Consider the following 13829-nt stretch of genomic DNA (forward strand, 5'->3'; position numbering starts at 1 on the left):
ACCTCCCACTGATCAATGTATCCGGGAGGAGTGCAGGCCAAGCGCATTCTTTCCCAGAATGAGACAGCATTCTATACAAAGTCTATGGAACTGTCTCCTGTCACCTGCACAGATAGCTTCCCCACCCCTTACATTCTACTGATCATAGGAGTCTGAACACCTAAACACACACTGATCCAAACTTTTTACATGTTGTCTTTACAACATGTGAAAAGGTGTTTTTTTTTTTTAAGTGACAGGCTCACTTAAAGGGAACTTGTCACCAAGACAATTCTATATAATTTATAGACATTAAGTTATAGAATAGGAAGAACTGAGCAGATTGACATATAACTTAGTTGGAAAAGATTCAGCATACGGGCCCTATTACAGATTATCTGATATTCCTTTATGTCCTGTCATCTATTTATCGTCTGTTCCTGGCATTGGCTTCAATGATCTTCCAGATAAATCTATGTAAGGGTGCGTTTACACAAAGAGATTTGTGACAGATTTTTGAAGCCAAAGCCAGGAGTGGACTATAGATAGAGAACAAGTCATCAAGGAAAGACTGAGATTTCTCCTCTTTTCAAATCCATTCCTGGCTGTGGCTTCAAAAATTAGCTAAATCTGTATAATTGCACCATGATAGAGCCTGATCTTGTAACATGTTAATTGAATTCCCTGCTCCTTCTGTGGTAAGGAGTCCAGTGGGCGGTGTCACTTAATGGACTGGACTATTTAGCATGGAAACATAAGAGATCTCAATTAATTTTAGTTGTACTTAATCTTTTCCCATAAAGATATATATCTGTCTCCTCAGTTCTTTCTGCTCTATAACGTGATGTTGATAGCTTAGGTAGCATTTTCTTGGTCCCTCCATCTATCCATCGATCTGTGGAGACAAGGCAGCATGGTATCATGGCAATGACCCTTTAAATGAGGTGAATAGAGATGAGCGAACCTGGAGCATGCTCGAGACGATCCTAACCCGAACTTTCGGCATTTGATTAGCGGTGGCTGCTGAAGTTGGATTAAAGCCCTAAGGCTATGTGGAAAACATGGATATAGTCATTGGCTGTATCCATGTTTTCCAGACAACCTTAGAGCTTTATCCAAGTTCAGCAGCCCCCGCTAATCAAATACCGAACGTCCGGGTTCGGATTGACTTGAATCCGAACCCGGTTCGCTCATCTCTAGAGGTGAAGTCTCCCTATTCCCCTTAAGGGTATGTTCTCACTGAGCAAATGGGGAGGAATCCCACCTGCTCAGACCGCATCTCTATGGGAGGGCTTGACATGTCAATTCTTTCAGTGGAGAGCGGAGGCGCGCGAGCCCTCCTACAGAGATAAAGTCTGACACTGAAGCAGGTGGGATTCCTCCCCATTAGTGTGAACATACCCTTATGGTTGAATCTCTTCTATTGCTCCCTGTTATCAGCCATTTTAACGCGTTCACTGATTGGCTAGAGGTCAAGACAAATAACTTTTGGGCTATGTTCCCACTATGTATAAACAACGGCTGCTATTTGGCCATTAAAAACAACAGCCGTTGTTTTAAAGTGACACTGTCACCCCTTTCTGTATCAGGACTTCTCAGCTGTACAGCCTAAATTCTGCAGTTTTCATCCCTTACTTTATAAAAGATTTCTTTGTGCTTGGTCCAGTGAAAAACGCTTTTTTATCGTTGGTGGATTGTGCCACCTGGGTGGGGCTTCATTGGTGACGTAGGTCCTGCACCCTTGGCAGCCATAGGTATGGGCTAACCGAGTGGGCTGGCCAATTCCAATGGCTGTCGAGGGGACGGGGCCCTTTGGCAGCGATGTGGGCGGGGTCAAGTGGCGCTGTGGTTGTGAAGCCCCGTCCAGGTGGCAAAAGCAACCAAAAATAAAAAGCATTTTCACTGCACCAAGAAATCTTTTATAAAGTGAGGTATAAAAACTTCAGAATTTAGGCTTTACAGCTTGGTACAGAATTCCTCATCCAGAAAGTGCTGGAAATAAATAACATGAACATTATTTTGATGACCGTAGCCAAAAAAACGGCCGTTGTTCAATACATAGTGTGAAACAATGGGCGTTCTTTTCATAAAAAGCATAGTGTATGAACATAGCCTTGCCATAATCTCTACTTTATCTTAATCCAGGAATGGTGCTAAGACACGCCTTCGGAAAAGTCATGGTTAAAGCAGTAATATTCTCGACACCTTGTTACTGTTCAGTGTTACATCACAAGATGGGGGCCGCAGGACTCTTAACTAATCCTGTCCCCAAATTAGACCCTGGGAACAGTCGCGGCAGTGGTCTCCCTCCACGTCAGGCCGTCAGTGCCAGCTTGGGTTTCACGGCCAGATAGGGTTCACCAAGCAGAGCTGAACAGATAATGCCCTGGGAATGCTGAGATGAACAGGTGCTGCCATCGCCAGCTCCTGCCACATCCACTCACATTATTTTTACTTCCTCTGACTGACGAGGACATTGGCTATTTTTGCTTGGACACTAAGGGGTTAATAGCAAGCCACCTGTCTCGGCAAGATGATGTCTCACGAGGGCGACTGCAAAGTTACAAAGAGTTACATCATAAAGGATGGAAGTTATAGTCATAGAACAATGGTGAGGACTCTCAAATAGTTTCTCATCTTCTGAGGCTACACCAAAGGGGGTCTCCACTATGGATAATTCCTTCATGTTATGTCGGTGGGTTCACACTACTACCTTCCCGTTTGCGTCGGCGCGCCTCTCCACCCGTGCCATAGACACCATTCTATGGCCAGGTGGATTCCTCTTTCTTCCAAAAGAACTGACACGTCAATTCTTTCGGTGGACAGTGGAATCGGACCGGCTATAGAATGGTGTCTATGGAGCTGGCGGAGAGGCGAGCGGGTACGAGCGACGGAATCCACCAGAACTTATCTGTGCGGATTCCGTAGTGTGAACCCACCCTAAGAAGCTGATCAGAAAGTATATCCATGCTTGAATCAGCACTAATCATCAGGAAAATCAAGCAGTGAAGGTTCAGTTTTCCTGCAGTGCCTCCACAGGGCAAATAAAGCATTACACAATGTTTATTCAAATGAATGGGTTGTCTGTTTAATACAGGACAAGTCCTTTGCAGTGATGGGCGCTCTTTGTAATCCTGAACATAGGACCTCCCTCTATTCAATCAACTTTCTAATAAGTTGTATAAACATGTTCTCTAATGGTGCGTTTACACAGAGAGATTTATCTGACAGATTTTGGAAGCCAAAGCCAGGAATAGATTTGAGAAGAGAAGAAATCTGTCTTTCCTTTATTATCTGATCCCTGTTTTATAGGCTGTTACTGGTGACCTTTAAAGGGGTCATCCATGTTAAGAAACTGTGGCTGCTTTCTTCGCTTCAAAAAAGAGGAACTCTGGTTGTGTGCTGTATGACAACTTAGCTCCATTCACTTTAAAGGGGAACTCTGGTATAAGAAAGTTGTATAGATTTTTAATTTATTCTATTGGAAAAAAAAAATCTAATCTTTCAGTACTTTTCAGCTGTTGTATGTCCTGCAGGAAGTGGTATATTCTCTTCTGTCTGACACAGTGTTCTCTGCTGCCACCTCTGTCCATTTCAGGAACTGTCCAGAGTGGGAGAGGTTTTCTATCGAAATTTGCTACTGCTCTGGACAGTTCCTGACATGGACAGAGGTGGCAGCAGAGAGCGCTGTGTCAGACTGGAAAGAATACACCACTTCCTGCAGGACATACAGCAGCTGATAAGTACTGGAAGACTTCATATTTTTAAATAGAAGTAAATTACAAATCAGTATAACTTTCTAACACCAGTTGATCTGAAATAAAAAAAATTCACCGGAGTAACCCTTTAACCTCTTAGGGACATATGACGTACCCGTACGTCATATGTCCCCGAGAGGTGTTCAGAGAGGGGCCGCTTGTAGCCCGGGACCGCGGGTATTAGACGGCACGGTCCGATCGCCATGCCCGCTAATACAGTAATCAGATGCAGCTGTCAAACATGACAGCTGATTCCGATTACCGGGCGCAGCATATCCCTGGTGTCTAGTGGAGGAGATCGCTCCTCCGGGACAACGATCTCCGTGACTGGTGCCGGCCGGGGTCTCCGCCAAAATGGCGCTGATCCCGGCTCGGCACTCGGATGCTTTTTCGGCTGCAGCAGCCAAAAGCATCCGAGTGCCGATCTCATTGATTTTTGCTGTATACAGCAAAGATCTCAATGAGAGATCAGTATACTTATACTAGAAGTCCCCCAGTGTTATTATTAGTAAAAAGCCCTCTCCCCTAATAAAAGTCAGAATCACCCCCGTTTTCCCAATTTTTTAAATTAAAGTAAATAAATAAACACGTTTGCTATCGCCGCGTGCGTAATCGCCCGAACTATTAATTAATCGCATTCCTGATCTCACACGTTAAACGGCGTAAGCGAAAATTTTTTGGTCGCATCAAATCCAGAAAAAATGTAATAAAAAGCGATCAAAAAGTCGTATATGCGCAATCAAGGTACCGATAGAAAGTAAACATCATGGCGCAAAAAATGACAGCCCCATAGACCAAAGGATAAAAGCGCTATAAGCCTGGGAATAGAGCGATTTTAAGGAACATATATTTGTTAACAATGGTTTGAATTTTTTACAAGCCATCAGATAAGTTATACATGAAAAGTTATACATGTTATATATCGTTTTAATCGTAACAACTTGAGGAACATGCATATCAAGTCAGTTTTACCCCAGGGTGAATGGCGTAAAAACAAATACCCCCCAAATAAAAGAAATGCATTTTTTTTGTTCAATTTCACTACACATTGAATTTTTTGCTGGTTTCGCAGTGTACTTTATGCAAAAATTCAGCCGGTCATTGTACAATTAGTACAATTAGTGACGCAAAAAATAACGCATGTGGGTCTCTAGGTGGAAAAATGCAAGTGCTATGGCCTTTTAAACACAAGGAGGAAAAAACTAAAACGCAAAAATGAAAATTGGCCCCGTCCTTAAGGGGTTAATGAAACCAAATTGCAATACCACACATCAACTGAGGATAATAGAGGCGCTGTTTCTGAAAGAGAACACAAGGAACTTACCTGGTTCTGTATTGTGAGAACCATGTAGAAAACCTCAGGTGACTAGATGAAAAGAATACCAGTGTGCACAAGGACAGACATTCATGACACATCTGAAGGACGATTGAAGAAAACTGGTCTAGAAAGGGAGGAAAAACTAATCAGATCCTGCACGCTCACTGCCCTCTCCATTATAGAGGATCTCTGCGGGCAGTCACACTACTAACACCAATGTATACATGCATTTCCAGGAGGAATAATAGGGACAACACAGCATTCTAAGAAAAGATGCAATGGAATTTGTATTTTATCTGGAATGTGAGTAGATACTAAAATAGACATGAGGAGAGCTGAGAGGTTCCCTGTAAAGTCTACGGGGCAGTGAGGGCACCACCTGCTCTCTACATGGTCTCCGGACTAGGGGGGAGATTTATCAAACATAATGTAAAGTGAAACTGGCTCAGTTGCCCCCGGCAACCAATCAGATTTCACCTTTCATTTTCAAAAAAGTCTGTGAGGAATGAAAGGTGGAATCTGATTGGTTGCTAGGGGCAACTGAGCCAGTTTCACTTTACACCATGTTTGATAAATCTCCCCCCTAGTCTTGGCCCCCTTTTTGCCTCCATAATACATGGACTGACCATGTCACAATTTGTACTAGTTTTTTCAACCTGAGGCAAGAAGGGATGGACATTTTAGGATATTTACTATTTAGCCAATCATAAGCTGTGTTCTATATTGCATTTACTTAAAGAGGATGTACCACCAGGTACGTCCTCTTTAACCTGGCACAGGGATAGAACAGAGCCGTCACCAGGAAGCCGGTTCTCCTGTACGGCGCCGTTCCTTCCACAGTTACCGGCCGCCCCCAGTGGGAGGCAATTCCCTCCTCTCTATGACGCCGCTCCATTAGAATCAAAGGAGCCGCGTCATAGAGGGGAGGGAATTCCCTCCCACTGGGGGCGGGCCGGCCTACCTCCAGTGCTTGAGCACCGGCCGGTAACCGTGGAAAGAACGGCGCCGTACAGGGGAACCGGGCCGAGGATCGAAAAACGGACTGCGGCACCCGGGACGGCGCCGTTCTATCCCTGTGTCAGGTTAAAGAGGACGTACCTGGTGGTACATCCTCTTTAAAGGGGGCCTCTAGTATCAGAAATTTGTTTTTAAATAAACTATCACCCCAATATAACTTATGAATGTAGTAAAATCACTAATAGTAGCGGCTTCAACGTTGTTCACCCCTGATAAGAAGTGTGGTGCTGTCTCCTGCTCCCCAGCTCCTCCCCAGACATTGCATCATCCTCTGATGTCACAGGAGGTGTGGCTGGATCTTGTCTCAGAGTCATCTCCTTTCCCCAGCCCCTTCAGCCTAAGGTCCCTATTACACGGGACCATTATTGTGCGAAAAATCATTAAATCGTTCGAATTTAAACAATAATCGTTCTGTGTAATTGCAGACAACGATCAAAAAATCAATTGGTATGTCGTTGATCGTTGATTTAGATCTGAACTTAAAATTAATCGTTTACTAATCATTTGCTTATCGTTTGCTGTAATTCCACATTCGTTCACTCAAGTCCGCATTTTTTCACTAATTGTTCAGTGTAATTGAACATTGTTTTGCTGGGATCAGAAGAAGTAAACTATCTTAGTAACGATCGCAATAACGATTGTAACTAACAATTATCGTTCTGTGTAATATGGTGAATGATTTCAGGTTATTGATAAACAATCTCGTTTGCAATCATCTATCGTTAATCGTTAAAAATCGCTCCATGTAATAGTACCCTTAATAACCATCTATCTGTTAAGGCCCTATTCAACGGAACAATTATCGGCCGTTACGGACGATTCTCGTACCGTGGAATAGGAGGCAACGATCAGCCGATATCGTTCATGTCAGCTGATCGTTGAAGTCGTTTGTCTTTCAACATGTTAAAAGACAAACAACTTATATAGCAGCGATCTGCTGCCGACGCTCCGTGGAACAGGAGCGGCGGCAGCAGATCGCTTCTATATCCTATGGGCTGCCCGGACAATCAGCGATCACCCAGGCAGCCCCCCTGCAGCTTCCCCCAGCCCTCCCCGGACTCACCTGCTCGCTGCAGCCATGTGGAATAGCGGCAGCAGCGAGCGGGGAATGAGGAGCAAACAAGCACTGACAGCGCTCGTTTCCTCCTCAGAGTCGGGCCGTGGAATACGGCCATTATACAGTATATTATCTCAATTGTGACACTTGAGGCCGTATTCCACGGGCCGACTCTGAGGAGCAAACGAGCGCTGTCAGCTCCTTGTTCCCCGCTTGCTGCTGCCGTTATTCCGTTATAACATGTTGAAAGACAAACGACTTTAACGATCAGCCGACTGTTCTTCAACATAGAGCGAGTTCAGGCGGTTGTCACCTTACATCCCAGTTGTGCCGTAATCTGCTTCTAAATGAAGAGGGTCATAAAAAGTTTATATTGTGGAGAGCGTTCTGTAGTAAAATACGTAGACGACCGAGTCTCTGAGTCACTGCTCCTCTATTTCAGGAATCTTGTTTCATAAATAAAATTAAAAAAAGGTTCTAAAAATAAGTTGGGATAAATAGTGATGGTCGCTGTGTGAATGCTTCACTACGCTGTAAGATTTAAAGTGTACCCGTCAGCATGGTCCATTTCTGGATCAGCGGAGAGATCCACTGCTAATCCGGAATATCAGGTCTTCATGGATACAGAGACACAATGAGATGGTAATGCGTGTGACCTCCTTTGATCCAATGGAGGTTGTGGGAATTGATTATTCTACTTATTATGATTTTATTAGTTTGTATATTCTGATATTACTTTATTATGTATTATTATATGGTTGTACATTACATCATGGTAGTATATATTCTTATATTATTGTGTATTATGTTACGTTAAAGGGATTGTCCTGCGAAAATCTTTTTCTTTCAAATCAACTGGTTTCAGAAAGTTATATAGATTTGTAATTTATTTCTATTTAAAAATCTTAAGTCTTCCCATACTTATCAGCTGCTGTATGTCCTGCAGGAAGTGGTGTGTTCTTTCCAGTCTGACACGGTGCTCTCTGCTGACATCTCTGGCCAAGACAGAAACTTCCCAGAGCAGGAGAGGTTTTCTATGGAGATTCCCATAGAAAACCTCTCCTACTCTGAAGAGTTCCTGTCTCGGCCAGAGATGTCAGCAGAGAGCACTGTATCTGAATGAAAATAAAACATTTCCTGCAGGACATACAGCAGTTGATAAGTACGGGAAGACTTGAGATTTTCAAATAGAAGTAAATTACAAATCTATATAACTTTCTGACACCAGTTGATCTGAAAGAAAAAGATTTTTGCTGGACAAGCCCTTTAATGTGTATTATATTATTGTGTGATATTGATTTTTATTTGTTGGTATATGATTATTTTGATTCATATTATTATTACTATTATTATTTAGTTGTTTTTTGATTATTCTACTTGCTATGTTTTTTTATTTTTTGTATAATTTTATGATGTTATGTACTATTATATTGCTTTATCGTGTAGTATTATACGACATTAATATGTAGTCTGTCATTGATTGTTACGATAGTTTTTTTATTCTTTGCTATGTGATTATATTGATTTATATAACTTATTTATTTACTCTTCAGTAAGTTTTCCTCAGTGTAACTCAAGTGTCGCATACACACACACACACACACACACACACACACGGCATGAAAAATTCCCAATCAGCCAGCAGATCTATTTTAAGTCCCCCTCCTTTTCTTAGCCGGCCGCCCCTCTTCTCCACTAGTTCTGCACTGCTTTGAGAAGTAGCCATTGAGCAGAGCTGCGATTGGGGTTTATTTTTGGAACAGCTGGGATGCAATAGCCTTGTTAGGTCTGTTCTAACATTCACTCATCTGCAGCCCTCACACACTGGGAGCCTGGGACTCTGCCCTGCTCCTGCCCGGGCACAGAGAGGGAACCTTGCTGAAAAGGGGAGGGGGGGTTCATATCCAGGACCACCGGGATGATATCATGATCAATAAGAGCCAAATAATGTACGGATATGGACGGACTGCAGGGCAATTTAACCCTTTCCAAACTTTGACACAACTCAGGCTGAAGATATCCAATCAGATTCCTTGTCTCTACACTGTGAGAACTAGCACAGGATTCCCAGCAATTATCCCCTCCAAGCATTATTATAAGGCTTAATAACTCCCCTCCCCATCCTGTGCTCTACTTCTAATTCTTATGTCGTCCACTGTTATAAATTATTTCGCTTCACATTAATAGAATTCTTAATTTTTAAAAAAGTTTTAAGAAATTTTATTTCATATAATTTTTTCTGTTAAATTCTACCGATCCTAAAGAATTTTTGGAAACAGAAGACACCATGAGCGGTGGTCGTTTCGACTTTGACGATGGAGGAGCTTACTGTGGCGGGTGGGAAGGTGGGAAAGCCCATGGTCACGGAATCTGCACGGGGCCAAAAGGCCAAGGAGAATACTCGGGTTCTTGGAATTATGGATTCGAGGTGGTAGGGATCTACACCTGGCCCAGTGGTAATACTTATGAAGGATATTGGTCGCAAGGAAAAAGACACGGCTTAGGCATCGAAACCAAAGGACACTGGGTGTACAAGGGTGAATGGACCCATGGATTTAAAGGAAGGTATGGCGTCCGTCAGAGTATGACCAGTGGAGCCAAGTATGAAGGGACGTGGCAGAGTGGACTACAAGATGGATATGGTACCGAAACATATGCAGATGGAGGTAGGTAGCTTGCTACAGTGTATATATATATATATATATATATATATATGTCTTCAAGATTCCAGTTATATTCTAACTATTATGACTATCTACTACTATTCTACTATGATGTGTGTCCTTGTGTATAGTGACAAAGCACAAGTATTGTGGAGTGTCTGGTCCTGTGTATAGTGAGTGTAATGTTATATCAGACAGTCTTTTAGTGGGGTGGGGTTGTCACAATGTTTAAGCCACTACCAAAACTTCTTCAGAACAGCTATGTATATACATAATTGGACTGGCAGGTGCATGTAGTGATGGATAGCTGACCTCTGGTAGAAGCCATCCTGGTCAGCCTTTACAGATCCCATATGGGAACTACTATTAAATGTGCATGATGAGCTTCAAGAGAGAACAGAAACTCCATGCCACAGATAGAGATGGTTAACAACCCTGCTCATAGTTGGCCATTGTGAATTCAGCCAACCATTTGCTCATCCAACAACCCTATAGACATAACAACTTTTTTCTTCTGGTTGCAGAAGGTGGACAGTAAAGTAAGAGCAAATGAAGTTAAAGGGAGCATCCATTGGGTCACACCTTGACTCGTGCCCATAAACAAATACCCATTCTCCATTGCATGAATGAAACACAACAACCGGTAATGAGTGACTATAGTCCAATGTATCTATTGGCCATCAGATTTGGAAACATTTACCTTCCCTGATACATTAATAGTTATTGAATCATTTTAAAAGTCTATTGGCATCATGCACTATGGTCATTCGTCCTTATCAAGCACTTGGCACGTGAGCTGACGCATGTGATAGTGGGCAATGGATGACCCAAGCACTCCCACCTGCCAATTGGCCTTCAGCCTTGGGAACGTTCAGTCGTTTCAAAATATCAGCCAGTAGTCACCTGAAGATGACTAAATGAATAAACCTTCCTGTCTATGGACATGTAGAAGCTACTTGTACATACACATGGCTCTTTTAATGTGGTTCACCCTGACACACGCCATACACGTTCAGTTGTCTCTTATATCATACGTTCATAACTCTTATATCATATAAGACTTGTAATGGATGGATCAATGTGTGCTGAATTTTTGGTGTATACACACATAAGGCTATTTATAACTTATATTTTCCATGAGCTTCTCTGAGGGTATAGCTTGAATCTTCTGGGCTAGGTGGGCTCTGTCTATACTGGACATCCTGTGTGACAGTATCCAAAAGGTCCCCTATAGATATGCTTCTCCTATGTGGTCTTTATTAGTTGCCCTAGTAGTCTGATTGCAATGTATGTCTCTAGACCAGGGAGCTCCAACCAGTTGTTCTCCGGATGTTGCAAAAGTACAACTCTCAGCAAGTCTAGAGTTGTAGTTTCACAACAGCTGGAGATCTGCAGATTGGGTCCAAGCACCAGTTACAAAGATGGGTCTATGGGTAAATTGGTCTACTGCATGTGCTCGTTGTGTATATCCCAGAGAAATCTTTGTGTTCTGAGCTGTACAAGCAGACAACATGTATGATTTTCTCCAGATAGTGGTGAATGAATGTGTACTTGTGGACCCAACAGACTGGATGGACAATGGTTGGTACTTCAATAGACCAGATGGAGAAGGTCCTATTAAAAGAAGCCAAAGTTATTATAAGCTGGCCCCAGAGCTTAGACCTACACTAAAACTTTCGAGACCCATTTGTTTTTAGGTTAGGCCATCTTAATAGCAAACCAGTTGTAAGAGGTCATAGATCCATTATGGTCGCACATTGCTACAACCCCCTTAGTGTAATGTTATAGCCCTCAGACCCCATGCGTTGACTTCTTCATGCAGTTCTACATCACATTCTGTAGGGCAATAATCCTGATCACCAATAATGGTACCTCACTGAAACTTCTATGTGCAAACTACTGTACTATACCGTGACCAAGTGTCATTACACCAGTGACCTGTCTGATCACATTTCAACACATGCTGATGCCAAGATGCCATCAGTGACTGGCAATACAGGTACTGAGTCCTACATAAACCCAATCTTTCAGCCAGAGCTTTGGAGACCCTCCCCAAAGTATGGTATGTCACTCTCTTTGGTCTACCTTAAGCCTCAGGGTGTAGGCATGGCTGTACAAGGTGAGACGGCCCTCAGCACCCAGGGCATATTTAAAGGGTTTACTCCCCCCAGCTACTCCCCTGCTTAGTACCCTCGATAGCTTTAATATGCTCACCTATAGCAGTGGAGATATCCTTTAAAGTGTGGTCTCCAACCTGCTAGTCTCCAGCTATTGTGAGACTACAACTCCCAGCGTTTTTTAAGTAGTAGTTTCTCAACAACTGAAATGCTACAGGTTGGAGTACATATACAGCTATATACAGGTAATTGAATGAATATTAGTTATAATAACGTAACAATCACACCGTCTTCTTATAAATAGGACATGTTCTCCCCTAAGCTTTACAATCAGTCAACAGAAATATCAGATCACTGCTCGGACTATTCAAGGGATCGCTTGACCCGAAACGCGCTGGTTCAGCGTTATACATTAGCTGGCTTGTAGGATATGATTTCTGCAGCTATGTGTTACAGTATGGGGGGTGGGAATGCGATATGTCTGGAGTACTGAGCCTGGTTCTGACACCTTATATTTATAATGTGTAATATTGAGTGCATGGAGAGCATCATTCAAGTAAATATGGTCATCGGCCACTTCTTCTTGGACATGATAACCCCGGTGAAGTATGTCGCTGTCTGGTGGACGTCTGACCTGAGCTAAATCTGGGACAATGGCCATGTGTGTACTAGACAAATTCTTTATACAATTGTGGCCAGTGCTGGGACTGAGGAATAAGTGGTGCGTTATTGTTGAAGAAAGGCTGCTTGAGAAATACGGAGGTGGGGGATGAAGGCGAGATTGTTCTCCCATCTTACCCCATCTGGCAGGACTTCAATATTGGTCAGTGCAGCCATTTCATAGAGCTGGACCTCAACCATTCTCCAGATATAAGCTGTGAATGGCTCATTGTGTGTCAACGCGTTTCAGTTACTGTAGATGTGTGAGCGTGTTATCAGGAGTAATTGTAATTGTTATTATTGTGCCCCTGTTATTATAAATGTCAATGTACACTGCTGCTCCTAATCCTGGATCCCTCCTCCTAACACTATACTATTAACATTACTACTACTATTGTACTATACTGTTATTACTACCACTACTATACTACTACTACTATACTACTACTACTACTACTCCTCCACCACTTCTCTTTCTCCTAGTGATAAACTGTTGCTACTACTATACCAATACCAATATTACTACTATAATACTACTGCCCCTACTTCTGTACTACTCCTTGTACTATACTGTTATTACTACCATCACTATAGTACTACTTATGCTCCTCCACCACCACTACTTCTCCACATAATACTATACTATTACCATTGCTACTGCTTTACAACTACTGTACCTGCTCCTGTACTCCTCCTCCTCCTAACACTATACTATTACCATTACTACTACTATACTGCTGCTTCCCCTACTCCTGTACTCCTTTACTATACTGTTATTACTACCATCACTATACTATACTACTACTGCTTCTCCACCATTCCTCTTCCTCCTAATGCTATACTATTACCGTTGCTTCTACGATGATAATACTACTGCTGAACTATTACTATTGTACTACTACTGCTCCTCCACCTCTCCTCCTCATAATACTATACTATTACCCCCACTATACCACTACTTCTTCTCCACCACTCCTCTTAATACTATACTATTACCATTGCTACTACTATACTGCTGCTGCTGCTCCTACTCTACAGGTACTCCTCCTTGTACTATACTGTTATTACCACCACCGCAGCACTCTCTTACAGCACAGCAGGGACAGAGCGTACGGTATAGCGGTTTCCAGCCACCAGAGGGAACTCACCACAGCAAACTAGTACAGCACAGCAGGGACAGCGTACGCTAAGGTGGCCGGCAACCGGATTGCGGGTGAATAAAGAAGTTGGATGCAGCTATATCTATATTTTCCAGGACTT

The 13829-nt window shown here is 42.7% G+C and overlaps 2 protein-coding genes across 2 annotated transcripts in view; one reads left to right on the top strand and one right to left on the bottom strand.

Annotated features, from left to right (window-relative positions):
* The window catches only part of PKIG (cAMP-dependent protein kinase inhibitor gamma), a 389802-nt gene that overhangs the window by 373896 nt on the left and 2077 nt on the right, over positions 1–13829 (bottom strand). The gene's annotated exons all lie outside the window — the stretch shown is intronic.
* JPH2 (junctophilin 2) overlaps positions 8901–13829 on the top strand; it is a 51085-nt gene continuing 46156 nt past the window's right edge. The window contains exon 1 of the mRNA XM_069953871.1: positions 8901–9795. Within this exon, the coding sequence (XP_069809972.1) occupies positions 9417–9795 (379 nt within the window). The 5' untranslated portion in view covers positions 8901–9416. The remainder of the gene's footprint in view (positions 9796–13829) is intronic.

Source organism: Dendropsophus ebraccatus, chromosome 14 (assembly GCF_027789765.1).
Source record: "Dendropsophus ebraccatus isolate aDenEbr1 chromosome 14, aDenEbr1.pat, whole genome shotgun sequence".
Classification (NCBI taxonomy): domain Eukaryota; kingdom Metazoa; phylum Chordata; class Amphibia; order Anura; family Hylidae; genus Dendropsophus; species Dendropsophus ebraccatus.